Source organism: Ictalurus furcatus, chromosome 22 (assembly GCF_023375685.1).
Source record: "Ictalurus furcatus strain D&B chromosome 22, Billie_1.0, whole genome shotgun sequence".
Classification (NCBI taxonomy): domain Eukaryota; kingdom Metazoa; phylum Chordata; class Actinopteri; order Siluriformes; family Ictaluridae; genus Ictalurus; species Ictalurus furcatus.
In genome coordinates, this window is record NC_071276.1 from 7074406 (window position 1) to 7094693 (window position 20288).

Here is a 20288-nt window from a genome sequence, read left to right on the forward strand (position 1 = left end):
CTGGAGGTGTGAGGCGAACGATATCACAACGTCATGGAAAATAAAGAAAAACGAATGATACTAGTCTCTTTTTAAGAGTCTTTGGTTTGGAAAAGAGTATTATTTTTGTACATGAATTATTGGATTATGAAGGGAATTTCTCATCACTGAAAGACTTCATTGATCGATTTGGCGTGAGAATTGGAAATAAAAGTTCTAAAAAGATATGTAGGGCTGTGCCCATTGGTTTGCTGAAATTAATTCAAAGCAGTTTTTCAACGTTTTTATTCTGCCTTCTTTGAAAATAGGTATTGTGGACTTAACTGACAATAAGTGCAATAACCAACTGATCTAGAGTACAAGGCATTTAAGCATTTAATTGTTGACAATGTCGATAAATCCTTCACATTTTATTTGAAATACCCTGTTGCCCCAAAGAGATTCATTACAAAATCCTGTACAAGATATCTCATGTAGGGGAATTTTTACAGAAAGGATTTCAGTTTGAAACGGATCCTTGTGCCATCTGTTCTTCCTTTCCTGAATCACTTGAACAGCCTTTTTATTACTACTACTATTATTATTATTATTATTATTATTATTATTATTTCTGTGATTTTACCTCAAAATTTAGGGTGGATATCTATTATTGGCAGTGAAAATTAATAATATTCTTCCCTTAATTTTCCAAGATATCTTGTTTTTTCCAGATTAACCTGAATCCCCTAATTTCTGACCTAATGAACATGGTCGTTTGGTTGGGTAAATATCACATTCACGTATGTAAATGTAAGAAATGTAAACGATCCTTAACTTTATCTCTTTGTGATTTTGTGAAAACATTCCAGAGTTTCAAATACTTTAAATAACAAAATATAAAGACGGAATCCTTATGGTCCTCTATGTTGAAATATTTACTGTTTTAGTGCAGTCCTGATAAGCATTTTCAAGTCTTGGTCCTTGTTTTATTTATTTATTTATTTATTGTATTGTATTGTATTGTATTGTAATTGTGTCTCACAGTGTTGGGATGTTCCTATGAGCTTCAGGAAATTGAGATGTAGACATGTGACTTGTGAAATTTCCAAATATTTAATTAGGGGTGAATGTATTTAGGTAATAGGGTTGAGTGAATGTTGTGGGACACTGAAATTTTAATTGTTCATATCCAATATTGGATGACTTATGGATGTTTCAAACATGGGATGTAAATAGATTCACACATGTAAAAAAAAAAAAAAAATAAACAAATAAAAATGTTTTGATGAATTTTAATTATTACATTTCAAATTTCAAAGTGGAGTTATAGTCAGACAGTCAAAAATGCTGTTTTCTAGGTGCTGTAGATTGGGTTTGTTTGATTTATTTTGACACTGTACATTCACAATTGATAAACCTTCTGTTAAAAGTGGTGAATTTGGTCCCGCATTGTTTCTAGTGAAACGTACTTCGGGATTTATGGGAAACTCTATAAATTGCATTTTGAGTGAAGTGTCCAATCACATTGCAACTAAAGCCGGTGCACGTGAATCATACAGTCAAGTCTGTTCAAAAGTCTCGTGTGTCTTCAGGGTCTGCTGTTTAAAAAAAAAAAAACAACAACAACAAAAAACAAAACACCACAGGCTAGCATTGCGTTTGTCCATTTTAGTATTGCTTTTATGTGTATGGTATAGCATAGTATAGTTTAGCTTGAAAGTTGTTTGAATGAAGGTATTATTCAGCACACGGTTATACTGGTTTGAACCGCTAGGAGGCAGTATCTGTCTATCATCAAGGACAAAAACCAAAGATGGGCTTCCCAATGAGCATGAAGTTTTATTTCAAATGAAAGCCTGGAACAGTACCGCTGAAGCTATACATACATGTCCAGCGTAGACATGCACCAACATGCAGCGCTCAACAGCAATGCGATGCCAAGATGCACATTACATACATGTCATTTAAAAAATAATAATAATTAAAGCAAGATAAATGACAGAAATCCAATCCGATATGCTACATTTCTTTTGTCTGGTTTTGCAAAGTAGAACAGTACACTAGAAGTGCTTGAAAAATCATTGCAAAATCAAAGTATTATATAATATTAATAATAAAAACCACCATAACATAATCCCATGTGTGACATACTACTGTATTTACAGAAAAGGTCAAATAAATATGCCAAGAAATAAATATTACTATAACACACTCAGGTAAGCAATGCTACATTGCTGAAAGTGCAACCCATACACTACTATAACCTGCCTCGCTTGTCTTCAATGCATACACCCACGCACTCGAACAAGAGAAATCAATCGGAATAAAATTATGTCAGACAAAAATAATATTGTCTTCGTATAGCACAGTGGTAGATATTATATTTATGGCCAGATTGACAGCTCTCTGCCAGCATATGCATATGAAATTTCCAGTTTTCATGAGCATAAAGGGTGAAAAAAAAAAAAAAAAAAAGTGCAGTCCACTGGAAAGTCATCTATTGTTCTTCTGAGGTTTGAAGAAAGACTATACAGCTGTGAAACATCAACACAGAACATCTTTCATGTAGTTCTCAAGCATGCAAACATGATCTGTTGCATGCAAAACAATTAAAAGACTGACACTACCATTTTAGTGTAATGTAGTGAAAGAAATCAAGCAGCTACCCTAAATTGGCGGCTTTAACAAAGACCGGTCTGGGTCCATTCTGTGTTTCGAACTGAAATACTTTCAGAATCAGCCATCCTTATATTATACTAACAGAGTGCAAAATGACCTAAGCTTTATTTCTGTGCTTAATGAAATGCTACAATCTGACCTCCCCTCAAAGATATATATTTTTAATTTATTCACCGTATATCACCTTTATATATATATATATATATATATATATATATATATATATATATATATATATATATATATATATATATATATATATAAGAGGCAAAGACACAACATTATTTATAGACCTTCTTCATGCACTTATTGGTCGTTTTATCATGTTCACCGACCATAAAGGTGAATTTTGTAGGTGTACAGTTACTGACCTTAGCCCATCTTTTTTTAAACACAATTTCCCAGCCCCCTCTACTCTGCTGGCAAGATATTATTATTATTATTATTATATATTATTAAACAACGAATGGCCCAACAGCCAAATAATATCTGCTCAGCTTTGGTAGTTGTGTGCACCGGTTAGAGGAGTTTAAATGGGGGGTAATAAATTTTGTACAGATCATTTCGGCTACAGTCATACCATATAAAATGGTTACTAGTTTTCTTTTCAGCTTTTTTTTTTATATATAACTCTGTGATCCGAATTCAACAAGGAATGCTTGAATATTTTTAAAGCTAAATTTCCGTCAATCTGTCGTCAAAATGTTTGATATCAAGTTGTTATAGTGGCTCAAATATACTCCCATTTAATAATTGTTTAGGAAACAATCGATATTTATGTCTAGATGGCACCTTATACACGCCCAATAATAATCAATATTAAATAATGACGTATATTTTTCTGGATAATTATTTGTTTTGTATAATATAATTTATCATGATATCATTCAAGAGGATCGAAAACAAAGCATACATCATTTTATGAAGCACCGTCTCCATAAAAAGTTATCTGTGACCTGCTAGAATCTGTCAAGAGCTACTGTACATTCCACATCCTTTCCCTGACAAACTCGGCCGTTAGATAACAATCTACTGTTTTGGTTCACTGCAACTGTCCTGTGGCAAAACAGACATAAATGTACTGAGACTGGCAGAATGCCAAACAAATGGAAGTACCAAGCATGTCGTCGTTTGCCGTGCAGCTCGGAGAGATCAGACTTGGAGAGACGAGGGCGAAAGACAGAACCCACAGTCTTAAACACGCACAAAGTTACCAGCATGAGCTATGAAAGAACAGTACTTGAACCACTCTCCTCCGGGACAGAGTTCTGCTGCTGTACATGCTACATTTCTTCTCCATTCTCTTCTTCACCACGTGGTCACTGCTTTCACCTGAACACTCACAGTCCTTGACTTGCAACACAGTGGCAATGGAGTGAGCTCAGGTCTAATTGATCTTCAGCAAACTTCAAACGATGACTTTCTGCTCTACATTTAGTCCTTACTCTCCACACTGGTAACGCTTTACCATGGCAGCAATCATCATGGCGTCAGTAAAGCCTGTGAAAGAGAAGCATGTTTGGTAGACGGGGGTCTCATGTCGAGTCTGCAGGTCAAGCAGGAAGCCTGGGTTCGATCTTTAGAGACAAGTCATACAGTGTGTCTTCATCCATGATCAAGGCCTTATCCAGTAGGTACTGTGTGACCTGACGAGAACAAGAATTAGAAATAAAACTCACAAGTGAACAACCTCGAACAGCGGACTTAAAAACTGCTGCTATATACATTCAATCAATTTGAGCACATTTCAGCTATATTTTGTGTATTTGTGGTATAATTCTGAACATTAATCCCATAGTTATTGTTTCATTAAGCAAAAAAAATTCAAGCTTAGTTAACAAAACATTGCCACTGAGTAATTACTTCCAGTGGTCTGTATGTTGCATTTGATCAAGCTTCAAATCAAATCTGTTAAATACATTCCTTATAGATATGAGGACGGATCGAATATCTAGCCACGGCTTGACTCACCTTCGGCTGGTGCTCAATTCTGTATGGAGTTTGCTGGAATTGTCGGATCTCACGGATAATATGGGATATCTGTTGGTGAACCGGTACAAATACTCATGGGACCACGGACACTCTAAAGCCAGCGAATAAACATGACAACTCCTAACGGATTTGCGAACATGAATAAGTCCTGTTTAAGTTTACCATTCTCATCTTTGAGAAGTTGACCAAACCCTCTTCAGTGAAGTTTGGGGTTCCTTCCTCAATAAACGCCAGGTCTGTCAAGTACATGCCCAGATAAGGGACGCATGGTGGATTACAGCTGTGAGCAGACACAAGACATGGAAAAATAACTAGCAGAATATGGAAGGAACTAAACACAATGGGGTGTGCTGTTATATAGAAATAATCGACGACTGGGCAGTGTGATGTAGCCCGGAACGCAATGGAGTTACTTTTAATGCCACCCTGAAGTGCATTATTTTCCTCTAACAGGATGTCCTGAAGAGGTGTTTTCCTTTTACGCCACAGCAACTTGCCAGCGATTACATTTATTAATTAAAGACACATCATATATATATATATATACTATCAGTTTATAATTATATTTAATGTTGTGGAACGCCCACTAGTCAAGTTAGCTCTAGTTATCACTTACATTATAACAGCTATAAACAGTCACAAGCAGCTGGTCATGTTGCCAAGGAACAGGGAAGCGCAAATTGCTCTGTCCTAAAGACGTCTATAGTGGAAATTATTATTATTATTATTATTATTATTATTATTATTATTATATAGCAGTAGTAGTAGTAGTCATAATCAGATTATGTGGAGCATCTGGCATACAAGTCCTTGTGTAAGATGTTACTATAGAAACGATAGCATATTAGAACAAGCGCATTAACATAAAGCTGGGATTTAATTACAGCTGGCACCACAGTCAGAGGCTATAATTGAACATCAACACCTTCTACCAGAAGTCAGAAGTTGTTATCAGAATCTCACTTTTTCAAGGTTTCCCTCAGGTTTTTAAATCGTCCCTCTGATGACACCGTCTTCTGGAGCTTATCCATGAGCGCTCTCGTCTGTCCACAGAGACAGAGAGAGAGAGAGAGAGAAAAAAAAGAAGTCAGAAAGTAAATCCAGCTCGTCTCAGACGGACGCAGGATTAATGATGCTTAATCTGTAATCTGTTCTTCACACAGGCAGAATGAGTGAAAATGACCTGTTTACTGATTTTAGCCCAGGTTTTTTTCAGCCTGTAGATGGCACTGCGGTTCAGGGCAGAGGTGATCTCCAGTACGCCGTTGTAATTGTTCAGACAGCGGCATATATCGGCTACGGCCACCCATTTCTCTATGGAGCTCGACCTGGAGCCTACATCTGTGTGGCTCATAATCTGCGAGGCTACCAGGTTACTCATCTTCACACAGAGAGTGAGAAAGAGTCACATATAACGATGCAGATAATACATTTACTCTAAGAAAAAAATGCAATGTTTTATTGCCCTCACATCATTGAAATGTTGGCTGGTCTTCATGATGTACGGAGTTCTTTCATTCTTGTCCATCTTCATCCAGCCTTGGCCCAGAAACTCCCTGAGTGAAGACACAAGAACGTAGTAAACAGTGAAGAAGACGGTGGTACAAAGAGAAGAAAGGACAGGTACACTGTATTTATTTAGTCATTGATATAACATTAAAGGGGAAAATATATTGTATTATAACATAAAACGTTTTGAACATGAAAACTGTTAAACTGGCAACCACATCTGTGTCCTGAAATACAGAAATAGCTAGGCATTGTGATACTTAAGTGCTTGCATACTGAATTAACAGTGCACTGAGAGCAATAATATAGTAAACTATTACTGTCCACTGAGAAAAGTCTTCATACCTGGGGGAAATTAACATTTTTCAACAAAATGTCTTCCAATATTTTTCATACTTAGTTGACATTATATATATATATATTTTTTTTCAGATAGCTTTAAAGAATGCCTTTGACAAAAGAAGTTGTCATTCACAAGTTCATCATGAGTGGGAGAGACAACTGTGTGTGGGTGTGTGTTCACAAAAAAAATTCAGATCATGTAGGACAGTGGTTCTCAACACGGAGAGATCGGAAGGGGGGTGCAAATTGTTTTCAAGAAAAAAAACACAGACAAGGCGCTCACACACACAGCCATCAGTGCAGACCAGTGTTCCAAATTAGCGACTTTTCAGACCGCTTTAGCGACATTTTTTGCAAAAAAAAATAAATAAATAAATAAAAAGCGCCTAGCGACAAATCTAGCAACTTTTTGGACAAACCTTAGCAACTTTCCAAATATCGGCAGTACTGTCTTGCAAGCGCGAGGTCTTGCTTTCCCTCTCACCTCTCTCTGCGTCTGCTCTGTTCAGTGAGGGGCTGAGAGCCGGAGATTTAACAATATCATGGATAACGAGACGCGCCCTTCGTCCCGATTTACATCATCCGTATGTGAATGTTTTCAGAACGCGAGACGAATGGACTGCAACATGTTTTACATGTAAAATAGTCCACGCTATTACAGCCTAGTTCTCTTGTTCAAAATAGTTATAGTGTTCAGAAACATTTTTATATCATTCATGTTCCATACCTGTCTGTTAATATAGTTTTATAAAAGTCATACAAGTTGTTAAAAAAAAAAAAATTAAGAAAAGTAATTTAAAAATAGGTAAAAACACAAAAGCAAAAAAATCTATCCATCTAACTATCTAAAACAGATTATAGATTAGGTTTATATATATATATATATATATATGTATATATATATAATATAAATAATCATTATACCTGGTCTCCTCCAATATTGGGGGATGGGTGGAGTGGGGGATACGCTTCATGATAGGGGAGACCTGGGGAGGGGGGGGGGTTTGAGAACCTCTGATGTAGGAAATGTTTTGTAAATAAAGTTACATTTTGCTGATAAGTGTTCATTTCCCCTATGTATGGAGACTATGTATGAAGACTTTTGGGACACTCTGTATACACTGCATAGTACTTACTCATAAGGGATGCTTCGAAAAATGATGTGGTCTAGCAGTGTGATCTGCTCAGCTATCTCCATTGCTGATAGTGATTCAAAGCACTCTGCCTTTGGGAATTCAGCCTGGGAGAGAGAAAAAACATACACACACACACACACACACACACACACACACACACACACACACACACACACACACACACACACACGTCAGAATAACCCTGAATACAAAGTTAGGTTAAAAAAAAAAAAAAAAGGCCTGTGAACTTCCTTAAGTACGAAGTTCAGGTTTATGATGGAGAAAAGCCTTTTAGAAAAGACTTTTAGTAGACAGGTTGTAGATAGTTTTCAATGCCAGTTCAAATCTCATATAATGGCTAAACTTCAGAAAGAAAATACATTAAATCTACATCATCTTCTCCCGCCATTTCTTGGTCACATTTACATTTCCTCAAATCGATGTGGACGTACATGTATAGAGTATGTACAGCGTACATGCTAGCAGGTTGCTAAAGTTAGCCTTAATTAAACCAGCAGGGTCTCTAGTAGATTCGAAACAGTTTGTCTGACTCTGATTGTGTGAAATTTAGGAAGGTTAAAGTTAAGATGTTCTGCCTGCACCACTTCTTCCACTTTCATTAATATAAAATCGGATGAATCTTTTATCGAACGAGATCAGGTAATAAAACATGCCCCTGACTCATGTGGGTGATTCTATATTATATAGTTTTTGTGATGTGACGTCAAATGTATAAAAAGATTTTTTTTAAAATAAAAAACCAATTAAATGAAACTGAAATGAACCACAAGTTTAACCTATATGTAAGACCGTGTAACTTCCAATTTAATGCCATTTAATTCAAAAGGCATTCATTTGTAAAATGTCATTTCAGACAAATTAAGATTTTTTAAGGACCCATAGATGCCCTGCTATGTGATTTGTGTGTGTATCTATATTTACAGATATATTAAAATGTATATATACCTATATGTATATCTATCTATCTATCTATCTATCTATATCTATATATATATATCTATATCTATATATATCTATATATATATCTATATATATATATATATATATATTTCATTTAATAGTGAATTCAATTGTAATCTTCGGGGAACTTGCTCTCTGTAATTAGCCATCTCTGGGTTTCATTTAAGTTACGCATAACAGATTTTACACACACACACACACACGCTGGGTCTGTAATTAGCAGCCCTAGTTAGCTGAAGCCAGGACACACTGAGTGCATATAAATGCTTGTACCAGTGCATTGTGTTTGCGCAGTGTTACATCAATGCCATGAAAATGATGAATGATAATCGTTGTGTTTTGATAGCTCTCATAACACTTTGAGTAAAAAAAAAAAAAGTGTTGCATATTTTTGGGAAATATAAACGTCTAGTGGAAACTGATGAGATTACATAACGCACATGTATCACAGATACACAGTTTTGTCTATTAAGATGTACAAGGGAACTTAGCTAGAAGGCACTGAAATGTAGTAGTGAATAAACTGCTTTCAGAATGATAGCGCAGTAAGGGAATAAGTGCAAGGTTCTTCTGTTAGCTTTCCCAAAGGAGAGCTCCGTGTTTGCTCTGAGGACAGAAGAAAGCAACAGCAACAGGCTCTGTGTCGCTGTTTAAAGCTATAAGTACAGCCCTGTTGCCTGGTGAGACATGCTGTTTGAGCTTCTAAATCAGTCCTCAAGCCTGATATTGTTTCGTAGTGTGTACCACAGGATGAGTAAAAGCTTGATTTTCCCTTCTGTTTCTCTCTCAGATTTAGGGAATTTAGCTCTTATGACTTTCATGGAATTATTTACAGTAAATAATGCAGATAAACACTCACCATCTGCAGAATGTCCTCTATCTTCAGCTGAGCATCGTCCTGGTCATCTTGTGAAAGAGCACTGTGTAAACAGAGAAAAAACAGAGGTTAAACTTAAGCCGGGTTTACACCGTCCAATTTTAGAACAATTTAGGAATGATAATTGACTAAATAGCTCTAGTTAATAGTGGTGTCGGAGGTGTGTGAACCACATAGTGTGAAAGGTTAAATGATATCTGATCAATGAGCTCGATCGGCCCGTCTAAGGTCACAAAGAATTTTATTGGATGTCATGCAGCGTGATCAGTGTCACAATCCAATATACATAGGAGTTAGAATGGTCAGTAAGTCTGTACTATATCCACAACGGTGTGGTTGCTTGGTAACCACGTTCACATGCTGTAGGCACCAGCTTGTGTCATGGTTTTGAATTGATCAGCAAACTATTGTATCACTGAGACAGAAAAAAAAGACACACAGGTGACGGAAGCAGCACTAACCGAACAACGGCTTAACCTAAGGTTTTCGTGCAATCTGGACAGACTGAGCGCTGCCTGTTTCTCAACAGTTTCAGACTGAGGTGACTAATGGCATCATGGTCGTCTAGAGAGATCAAGCTACGCACTGTGAGAAGTAGCCAAATGATAAGATTCCTCTTGTGCATTGTAAGCATGGCTTTAGAGACAACAAAATAAGATTTCTCAAAAAGTCTTTACAGGCTTTATAAAATACGTGAAACACACAATATTTTGTAATAATGACCTACTTCAGTATGTTTGCGGTGGCTTTCCTCTCCTGAGGGAGCAGGTCAGGATCTCTCAGCACCTCTTCCAGGAGGATCATCACGCCCATCTTCAACTCTCTATTCAGCTCAAAGTCCTGTATGACCACAAGAATGACCATTCATGACCATTTTCTTTTTTTCCAACCAAATCGTACTCCACCATATCTCAGAAAAGAACAGGAAACTGACTGACTGCAAACTCACTTGGAGTTTTAAATAACATGAATTCAAAAGTCTCAACAAGCAAATTACTCTAAAAATAAATGCTTTAAATGTTTCTAGTCTTCTAAAATATTAGTCTCGTCTCTGTAAGGATATAGTGAATAAATGAAGTGATTAATGTACCTTTGACCAAAGAACTCATTAAGGCATGGGCGTAAACTGGCCTGAGCAGTCGAGGCTGTAGCCCTGAAGTTTTTTTTCTTTAGCCCCGAAAAAATTCTCCACTTAGAGCAGATCGTTATTATGTAACTGAACATCAGTAAAAGAAGATGGCGGTGTTGTATCAGTGTTTGTATCTTCAGTGAATGGAGTGTTTAATCTTCAGTGAACAGAGGCAAGACCGATCATACAGGGTTTACAGGAAAGTACACTGAAATACTTGTGTCTTATTGGCTGACAGCTCTAAATTCTGCCAAACCCTAGCTGACGCAGTCAGTTAATGCGAGGCAAAAATGGATATACGCGGATTTTTTTTTTTTTTTTTACAAGTGAAACTGAAACACTAACATCCTCTCACACTGAGCAGGGAAAAAAAAGGTGTGTAAATGTCTATACGAGTTACGTGAGCATGATATGAGCAGAGTATAAGGACAGATAACATACTTTGCATGGCACTGTAGCAGCTAAACCCATACAATGATAACTTAGTTCTGCCATCATGATCAACTTTTTGTCCAATTTTCCACATATTTTAAGCAATTAGTCCTCACAAAATTTTTGATGGAGAAGAAGCCCCAGATGATTAACAGCCCAGCTAACGACCCTGCATGAAGGTGTTCTATGAAAGTGTGTTTGGCATGTTTGTTGACTACTGCCCAAACAGTAGTTTAAAGTAAAAATACTTTCTGCGTTGATTTTTCAGAACAGAGAATCCTAGAACAAGTCTTGTCTATGGTAATCATATATATATATATATATATATATATATATATATATATATATATATATGCTACAGATGCAGTAGCCAAAAATTAGGTCTAAAAAACAGAATTAAATCTAATAAATTCAATGTGTCTATGATGTATGGGACCATTTCTACTGTAAGATATAAGGCGGGGGGCAAAATTCCCGGAACTGTTAAAAAAGAAATCTAGTGTTATAAAACTTACAGCATCCTTTATTTATAATGAGTCTTTATTGATCACCTATACATTATAGTACAGTGAAATTCTTTTCTTTGCATACCCCAGCATACCAGGAGGTTGGGGTCAGAGTGCAGGGTCAGCCATGATACAGCGCCCTGGAGCAGAGGGGGTTACGGGCCTTGCTCAAGTGGCCAACAGTGGCAGCTTGGCTGCACCGGGCTTTGATCCCCTGACCTTCCTTTAATCCCCTTCAAAGCAGTCTCCACATTGTTTCTGGTTCACTCGCACCTAAGCACACCTAAGCGATCTTACCATTGAAGGCGTCTACAGGAAAGCCTAAGGAAAAAAACGTCCAGAGAAGCGGTACACCCAGATCCGGGTCTTGCACTACGACAACGCACCTGCACGCATGCATTGTCAACCAAGGAGTTTTTAACCAGAAGCAAAATGTGATCATCGCTTCGCATCCACCGCATTCGGCAGATCTCTCTCCTTGCGATGTTGATGTTCTTTTCAAGATTCACCACCGTGGAAGAAATCCAGAAAAAAAACCAGGAGGCTCTAGACATGATGGGTAATCTTTTGACGAGGAAAAAACAGGAAATGTTTCTAAGAATAGGGGAAACGCTGGGACGTGTGAATCCCCTTTGAAGGGGATTAAAGGAGAAATATTCAAAGTTTTATAACACTAGTTTGTTTTTTGTTTTTTAAACAATTCCAGGAATTTTTGGGTCCACCCTCATATTGAAAATACTGGGAGGTGGAAAGGAGATGGATAATGTCTGCACGTCAGAAATGCGTGTGCACCACGGTGGCACGCAAAGGCTGTGAAAAATATAGAACGTATCTCACTTTACCAATGGCTGAATTTTTTAGGCTAAACCCGGCAAACACATCTGCTAAATTGAACACAGCTGAAAAACAGCTGCTAGACTGTTCGCTGGATGACTGAAGGTTCTCAACTCTCAACAAACTATTATGGAGTTATTCTAAAAATTCACTAGATAGTAGCCTCTAGCATTAGGTAAGCGTGATAAGTTTTAAACATCCCACCACCGTCCCTCAGTGGATTGAATTCCAACCTCAATCCGGACTGCAGAATCTGTCACTATCTTCAAAAAACAGCTAAAGACTCACCTCTTCCGTGAGCACGTAACCAACCCCTAAAAAACAACCCTACTCTGCGCACTTTGCTTCTTCTAGAACTCAATTGATCTTGTACAGTAGCACTACTCGTATTGTTCTCCGCTTGTTATATCGCTTTGCTTGTATTTCCTCATTTGTAAGTCGCTTTGGATAAAAGCGTCGTCTAAACGAATACATGTAAACGTAAATATGGATACTGGTATCTCTTCGCTTACTCATAAAGCATTGTACATGCAAATTTTGACGCTTAGAACAACAATAACAAAAAAGGTTTCATCTCTTTCCACTCTCGAGTGGGAACATCACAGTGGAGTCACATGCAACTTCTAAAGCATCTCCATTCCTCTAGATGAGTGGATAGGGCTCATCAATGATTACGCTTCCTCTGCTTTATGGCTCTATGGTTAAAGTATTGACATGCACCAGTTGACCAGAATGGTCACGTCAATTAGACTGGAAAAACTTTCATATCTCTAAAAGGATTAATCAGGCTCTGACCAAAAGGTCACTCAAATTGCAACCATGAATCAATTCACACTTGGATGTTCACTCTATGTGTTATAGTTGCACATGCTTGGTTTGACAAATGAACATAGGAAAAAGCATTTATGATCAGATCAGTACTTGAATAGGCGGCACAGCATGTCAATATTTTGCAATTTTGAGTACTGGAGGGTTTCTTGATTTGTTTGTTTGTTTGCTTGAGGTGGAGGGTGGTACTGGAACTTCACATTACCCATGCCTAGCCACAGAATCTCATGGACTATCTAAGGTGGTTTTCACACTGGGCATGTTAGCTGCAGTGTGAATCCAAGTGCGATTGTTCCCGGTGCCCCCTGCAGCATTTGTCTGTTTCAGACTCGATTCTATCGAATCCTGGTGCATTTGCGTTCATCTTACATCATCACAAACGCACATGGAGAGCACAACACGACTCATGGTATTTGTTTAGTTTTTTAAAATGATTTTGTTGCTATTATACGCAGCAGATATTATGCGCAGAAATGGACCTCTTCTGTGTCACACTACATTCCCCTGCCACTCATGGTACGCGCGTGTTGTGGAAACGAATGAGGTCATAATGAGCTAAAAACACACGCAGGTTACTTTACTTCCGGGGCTTGTCCTGACCCGAGTACGAGTTGCGTTCACATTCACGGGAGTCACGGCTCAGTTCCAGTGCAGCCGACCTCAGACCACCACCTGTAGGTCGTCTCCGGTTCGGTACCGTGGTGCACTTCCTGGTCCACGTGACAGCTTTCACATTACCAATTTTGATCAAACCATGCTCTATTTCAGATTAAACTGCCAGTGTGAAAGCCCCCTAACAGAATTTTTGTCTACACACCATTCTTTGACTCTGAGAGTGCCTCTGCAGTCTTTGTGATGCTGATTGTTTAGCTCGCGAGTCTTCCAGGAACAACTGTATTCATACTTATGCAAGCCACCGTGCATTGAGAAACCACACAAACTGGGGAGCAATCATTTCTGCGAATGGCAATAAACCAAAAATCGGTCATTATTTTAGTTTTTTACTTTTTAATATTTGGATTATTTTGGAATAACTGACATTTGTAAACACACCACAGTGGTTCAGCAGTAAGAATTCCTGCCTCATATTTTGAGCTCGGGTTACTTTCCATGGTGCCCTATGATAGGCTGGCATCCCATCCAAGGTGTATTCCCACCTTATTTCCAGTGTTCCTGGGATATTCTCCGGATCCTGACCAGGTTAAAACAGTTACTGAATATAAATGAATACATAATTAAGCATAACTTATTATACAACAGTTAGTTCTGGTCCACTAATTTGATTAGACGAACGGCATTCCAAGAATGCTTATATTTAGTATAACCATAATGGGACATTTCACTGTTCGTATCACTCCTCTTGTCTGTGTTCATCACATACAATTTCATTCCTAGCAATAGTTTGTTGCACTGATTACCTATGGCACTCGGCCTGCGGCTGTGTGAGTACGGACGAATCACAGCTCTGCCAGTATACATTATAACCACACTCTTGATCGTGCAATATTGCTTAATTAAAGTTTCAAGCATTGGCAGTTGGTGTGTCAATTACTGCAGAGCTTCAAAGGGTGTTTATTCCAAATTAATACTCCAACATATCAAAGAGTGGAGTATTGGTACTTGTTTGTCTATTGTGTGGCAAAAATGACTGCATTTCCTTTGATACGTGATATGTTTCATTTATATATCATCTTTCTCAAATCCAGGGATTGAAACCCCCCAGCTGAAAGATCCAAAGGTTTCATTTGACAGAGAGTAGAATGAGAATTAGTGAATTCACTACAAAGCAAAGCCAAGCTATGTAGCATCTCCCATCTCTAGCTGAGAGAAAAGCGGTAAGCCAGAAAATCACAGCATTATCCACTCGTTCATAAACTTCAAAAGCCCATAAATGATCGCTCTGGTACCTTAATCTCTACCGACCCAAAACCCAGCAACAAAAACAACCTCAGTGGGGAAAAGCAACGTTTCTGCAGGCTCCTATATGACACTACAGCTCTCTCCCTCAGCATCCAGGCTGTGTTGAATGGATGACTGAACAGAGAGACAGGCGCGATCAGCAGCAAATGGGCTCCGTTGATAATTAACAGTGCAGATCGCTTTGCCTCTCTTGCTGCTTTCTGCCACTGTAGGTCTACAATTATCCTTATTACAGTGCTGCACAGGCACGACTGATACTAGTGAGTGAGGCTGCTGCTGTTTCCTCATATTATGTTCCTTCTGGGCTTTTAGATTAATAGGTTAGCGGTTAGTATTAAACGCATCCTTTGTCGCTTTCCAAGGCAAATTCATACGTGTCAGGGGAAACACACGAAATTGACCTCAGCTTTCGCTCAGACACTTTGCAAGTCCATCTAGAGGAGACCTTTCAACATGCTCTTTAAAGGCTCGGTCACTTTAAACGTCTCTTTCCTCCCCCTCTCTTCACTCTGAACTGCACCGCTCACCTATTCCACTGGAAAGGTCAGTTTTAACAAGCGTTCTCCAGATCAGTTCACCACACCCGCCTAGGCAAAATTCAACAAAAGGGTACAACAGATCAATGCAATTAGGCTGCAGTGTGTCTCCTGAAAAGACTGAAGGGCTTGACAAACAGCATTAAAAAAAAAAAAAAAAAACAAACCCTTAGAACTATTTGAAAAAGCTTGACCAAAAAGAGAGCATCTGTTCGCTCGTTTGTGAGGCACTAATTACAAAAGAGGATCATAAGGGCGATTTGGCTCAGTAAAAGCTGTGAACATTAGCGCTGTAATATCCCACAGATGGAGACATGTGAGACAGGGCGGCAGGCAGAGCAAAGTTTATGAGGAAGCAATGCCCAATAAGATTACAGATCAATTGGATAGTGATGGCTGGCTCCAGGACACACACACACACACACACACACACACACACGCGCACAGAGTGAGAGAGAACTCGTGCCAGCCAAAAGGCTCATTTCCTATTCAGTCTATTAACCACTACGAAGATTTAAAACAAGATAAACAACATTAGCTAACAGCCCATTGTAATGTAGAGGATGTATACGCTCATTCAGGAAACACTTAATGTCAGGGCAAAGATTTAAACTCAGTCCCAATTCTCTGTTTTCATTTAGCAAGGAAACAAAAGGATTTTTTGTCTGTTGTCTGTGTGTGTGTGTGTGTGTGTGTGTGGGGAAGGGGGGGGGGGGGTGTTCCCCCACTGCTACTTGTACTACATGTAAGCTACATGACGGTTTAAGGGCACAGACTGACAATCCACATTCATCACTTGGTAGCAGGGTGACTGCACACATGTGATGAGATAATATCCTCAGTGAGAAAGCAAAGGACAGGCCCAATAAAGACAGACAAGCATGATCACTTGTCCACAGTGGAAAATAGACTTCAAATAGCTAGGTTTCTGTGGCTTAGTCAATAAAACAATGGCCTTTATTGCCTTTATTGAATACGTACTTATCAAAGGTGAAGTGCACTGAATACTGATTTACACATAGACACTTCATGTGCTTATCCTTATAATTCTGGTCCTGTTTTTTAAAATGTATCTTTATTTATTTATTTGTTTTATTTACTTATTTATTTATTTATTTATTTATTTAACAGCTGCAGTACTGAGAGATAAAACGGAGTCCACTTGCTGCTGTTTTAATTAAGACTCAGCACTGTTTGTACAAGATGCAAATTGGTTTTTATTTGCGATAATAGCAAGGAAATTGTGCACGGACGGCAACCGGCTTACTTGTAGAACAGAACACACTGAGCCAAGGGTAAAGCCTGGATGACGTCTGTGTGTTCACAGCCAGAGCAATGACGAAGATGCAAAACTAGTAAAACAACTTAAGAGAGTAAAACAGCTCCGGGTCTACTCTCATCTGGAGGATAGGCTACTATAGTATTGCACAGCACATCAGCGACTTTAGAGTATAAACATACCCCGAAGGTCGGAGTTTAACATTCTGAATGACTTGGAGATACGAATATGTCGGGGCAAACTGCCATGGCCGCCTGCAAAGCAACATTTTTTCAGTGATAATGGGACACTGGGGACTGCAGGGACAACAAACAACGACCACACCGGAGAAACCGTGCTATAAGGCTTTCAAATTTAAAACTGATGTCTTGTCTGTATTACATAAAAAGATGATGTCATGAAGTGCCAGTGCGGAACAACAAAACAAAGCATACCTAATGTGCCTTAAAGGGATGGATTACCAACCAAGGATGCTAGGACCATGACCAGTAAGGGGCCTTCGATATGTACAAGTAATATAGACAACACGGCCCGTCACACACAACACAATACAATGTGTATGAATGTCCAATGATCCAATGAATGTAAAGTCATGAAATCTGAAATAGATTCGGAATTGCTATTGGTGTGTGGGAACACACTGAGTGGTCAGTTAGGTCCTAACTGTTTTTAACTGGACCTAGATATGCAGCTGAAAAAACAAGGATAACTGTTCTGCAAATCCAGTTCACTAAGATAGAAAGGTTCCAAACCGTGAAGTGATTTAATGCGAAATGAAACCGGGAGCCGATGCAGTTCAGACAGGATTGGAGTAATGTGAGCTGAGCGCTTGGTATGTGTACGAAGTCTAGCGGCAGAGTTTTGAGTATATTGCAACCTAGCAATAGAATTAGCAGGTAAATCAATAAGGAGAGCATTGCAATAGTCAAGACGTGAGGATATAGATTCATGAAGCAGTGTTTCGGCGTTGAAAATAACATTTTCATAGTCATTATAAACAGCTGGTTCCACTGTTGCTGTAGTGTCCCTACGGCTTCATGTACCTGTACATCATACTGTAATTGTAACATACAAAGCCCAGGTCTTTACAGATCTGTCTTACAGAGGTGGGGAAGTAGAGAGAGGTATGTACTGATCACACTGAACAAACCTGGGAGTGTTTGGAGACCCAGTGGCGCAGGACATTCAGAACCCGGTTAGTGGCTGCTCTTCGGATGATGAACTCTTTGTCACACATTCTCTCAGAGTTGTTGAAAACTGAAAATAGAAGGTATCTAGTTACTTTGTGCACTTCTAAGCGTAAAAAAGTTTTTGCGAGTTTGGAGTATCAAATGTTGAACTGCAGCATTAAGCTGGATTACCCAGCTTGAGATTTTTCTTCACATCATAAAAGAAATAATTATTCGGTTGCGAGTTGTGAAAACTCAAGCGGTGTGTATTTCCTGGAAGGGATGAATTATAGCGTCCAGATATGGATCTATTCAAATGCATCAAGTTTTATATACCATTATAGCATAGTGAAACTATTTCAAGCATCCCAGTTAAAGAGAAACAAACCGATGCTGCTTCGCTGTGCAAGAGCCTGGATTGCCGTAACTGATTTACATCAGCAAAACATGATTTTCTTTACTCGCAGGTCTTCAATATGTAATGTGACATTATGTAATAATGTCTGATATAGAATCGTGCCAAGATGTCGTTGGGATCATCTGGGATAATAACCTCAAAAGGCAGGTGTAATCACACTGTTTAAACCCAGTGCAGCTTTTGTGACCAAATTTACAAAAACAATTTATTCTATATAAAAAAGCCCCATTAGGTCTCTTCTACATGTTGAAAATACCTATTTTTTACATAACTTATTGTTGTATTGTTGCTTGTGATGTCCACGTACCTGGAGGGCTGCTGTGGCCAGCGGCGGCCGTTGCAATAGCGAAGGCTGAAGCTGGAGACACTGAACAGCGCGAGTTCTCTACTGCTGGGACTGTGGGGAGAAAACATACATCAACGTACAGAAAAACACACCAATGACATAAGGAAGACAGCTTACATGTTAAAGGAATGGTTCAGGGGGGTAATATGTAAAATAAACCACACACAAGGTTTATTTGACATATTTGACATATTTATTTTACAGATCTCCTTGACTACAGCAGAATCTGTCGGACTGTCAGGGTTGCCAAGCGTATACATAAATGAATACGGGATAAGAGGCATCTTGGGAAATTTTCCTCTCTAGGTTAACCAGGTGTGGGTGAGTGACCATATGGAAATGGCTTGACAGTGGAAATTTCTCTGCACAGTTCGTGTGAAGAAATACAGCAAAGGCCAAGTGGAGAAATAAAGTGCATTAATGTGAAATATTGGGCATTATCAGAACAGCATACGTTGAGTAATGCCCTGTGCTGAGCCATGCCAACCATAAATATGTATCAGGGGAATTAAGCAACAGGAACTCTGAACAGCACATGCATAGGAACTGATTTCATGGGCTTACATTTTACTATTAACGATTAGGAAGTGGATAAAACAGCAGCCCGGGTGCCCAGAACAAGCAGATTTCATGTTCAGGCTATTAGTTTTTAATTTACAGTTGCCCAGCAGGCAAGAAGGTTAAACGACCATGAAAAGAAAATAAACCTTATTCCTACTGACATTTGAAAAAACGTTTAATTTGGTAGGTACAATAAATATATTGCAGCTCATGGTGATTAGCATTGATCATGTAACTATGAGCATGCTGCTCAGTCCAAATATTGTACCCCAACCTGGAGAGAGGGATCATTACAATTAAAATGATTTGTAAAGTGTTGGATTTTACACTTCATTGTAGGCCTATTCAATCTTTTATCCCCTCTTTAGGCCAAAAAAGTGCCTCTTTGTTTTTGACTATGTTTGGCCGAAACCTTCTCTTGGCATGCCTAATACAGTCCCCTCCAAAAGTATTGGAATAGCACGGCAAATTCTATTGTTTTCACTATACATTGAAGACATTTGGGTTCGAGATCAAAAGATGAATATCAGACGATATCAGAATTTCAGCTTTCATACTTCCATATTTACATCTAGTGATCAAAAGTGATAAAAAAAAAAAGAATATTGCAACATGTGCCTGATAGGTGTTTCTTGCTGTCCAGGTGTTGCCTGTTAAATTGATTGCTTAAAGGATTAATAGCTCTGAATGTCTACACTTGGTTTTAACCCTAGGTTTGCCTGTGAAAACTACATCTGTTGTTAAAAAGGACAAACTAACATGAAGAGCAGAGAGCTGTCTATGGGAGAGAAGTAGGCCATTTTGAGGCTGAGAAAAGACGGAAAATCTATAAGAGCCGTTGCGCAAGCATTGAGCA

At 38.6% G+C, this 20288-nt stretch overlaps 1 protein-coding gene across 1 annotated transcript in view; it reads right to left on the reverse strand.

The window, feature by feature from the left end:
* Positions 1 to 3483: 3483 nt before the first annotated feature.
* The window catches only part of rasgrf2b (Ras protein-specific guanine nucleotide-releasing factor 2b), a 79465-nt gene continuing 62660 nt past the window's right edge, over positions 3484 to 20288 (reverse strand). The window contains exons 18-28 of the mRNA XM_053610870.1: positions 18833 to 18922; positions 18089 to 18195; positions 10202 to 10314; positions 9457 to 9517; positions 7617 to 7720; positions 6101 to 6185; positions 5813 to 6010; positions 5593 to 5672; positions 4792 to 4909; positions 4609 to 4677; positions 3484 to 4283 (exon numbers count right to left, since the gene is read on the reverse strand). Coding sequence (XP_053466845.1) covers positions 4191 to 4283; positions 4609 to 4677; positions 4792 to 4909; positions 5593 to 5672; positions 5813 to 6010; positions 6101 to 6185; positions 7617 to 7720; positions 9457 to 9517; positions 10202 to 10314; positions 18089 to 18195; positions 18833 to 18922 — 1118 coding nt within the window. The 3' untranslated portion in view covers positions 3484 to 4190. The remainder of the gene's footprint in view (positions 4284 to 4608; positions 4678 to 4791; positions 4910 to 5592; positions 5673 to 5812; positions 6011 to 6100; positions 6186 to 7616; positions 7721 to 9456; positions 9518 to 10201; positions 10315 to 18088; positions 18196 to 18832; positions 18923 to 20288) is intronic.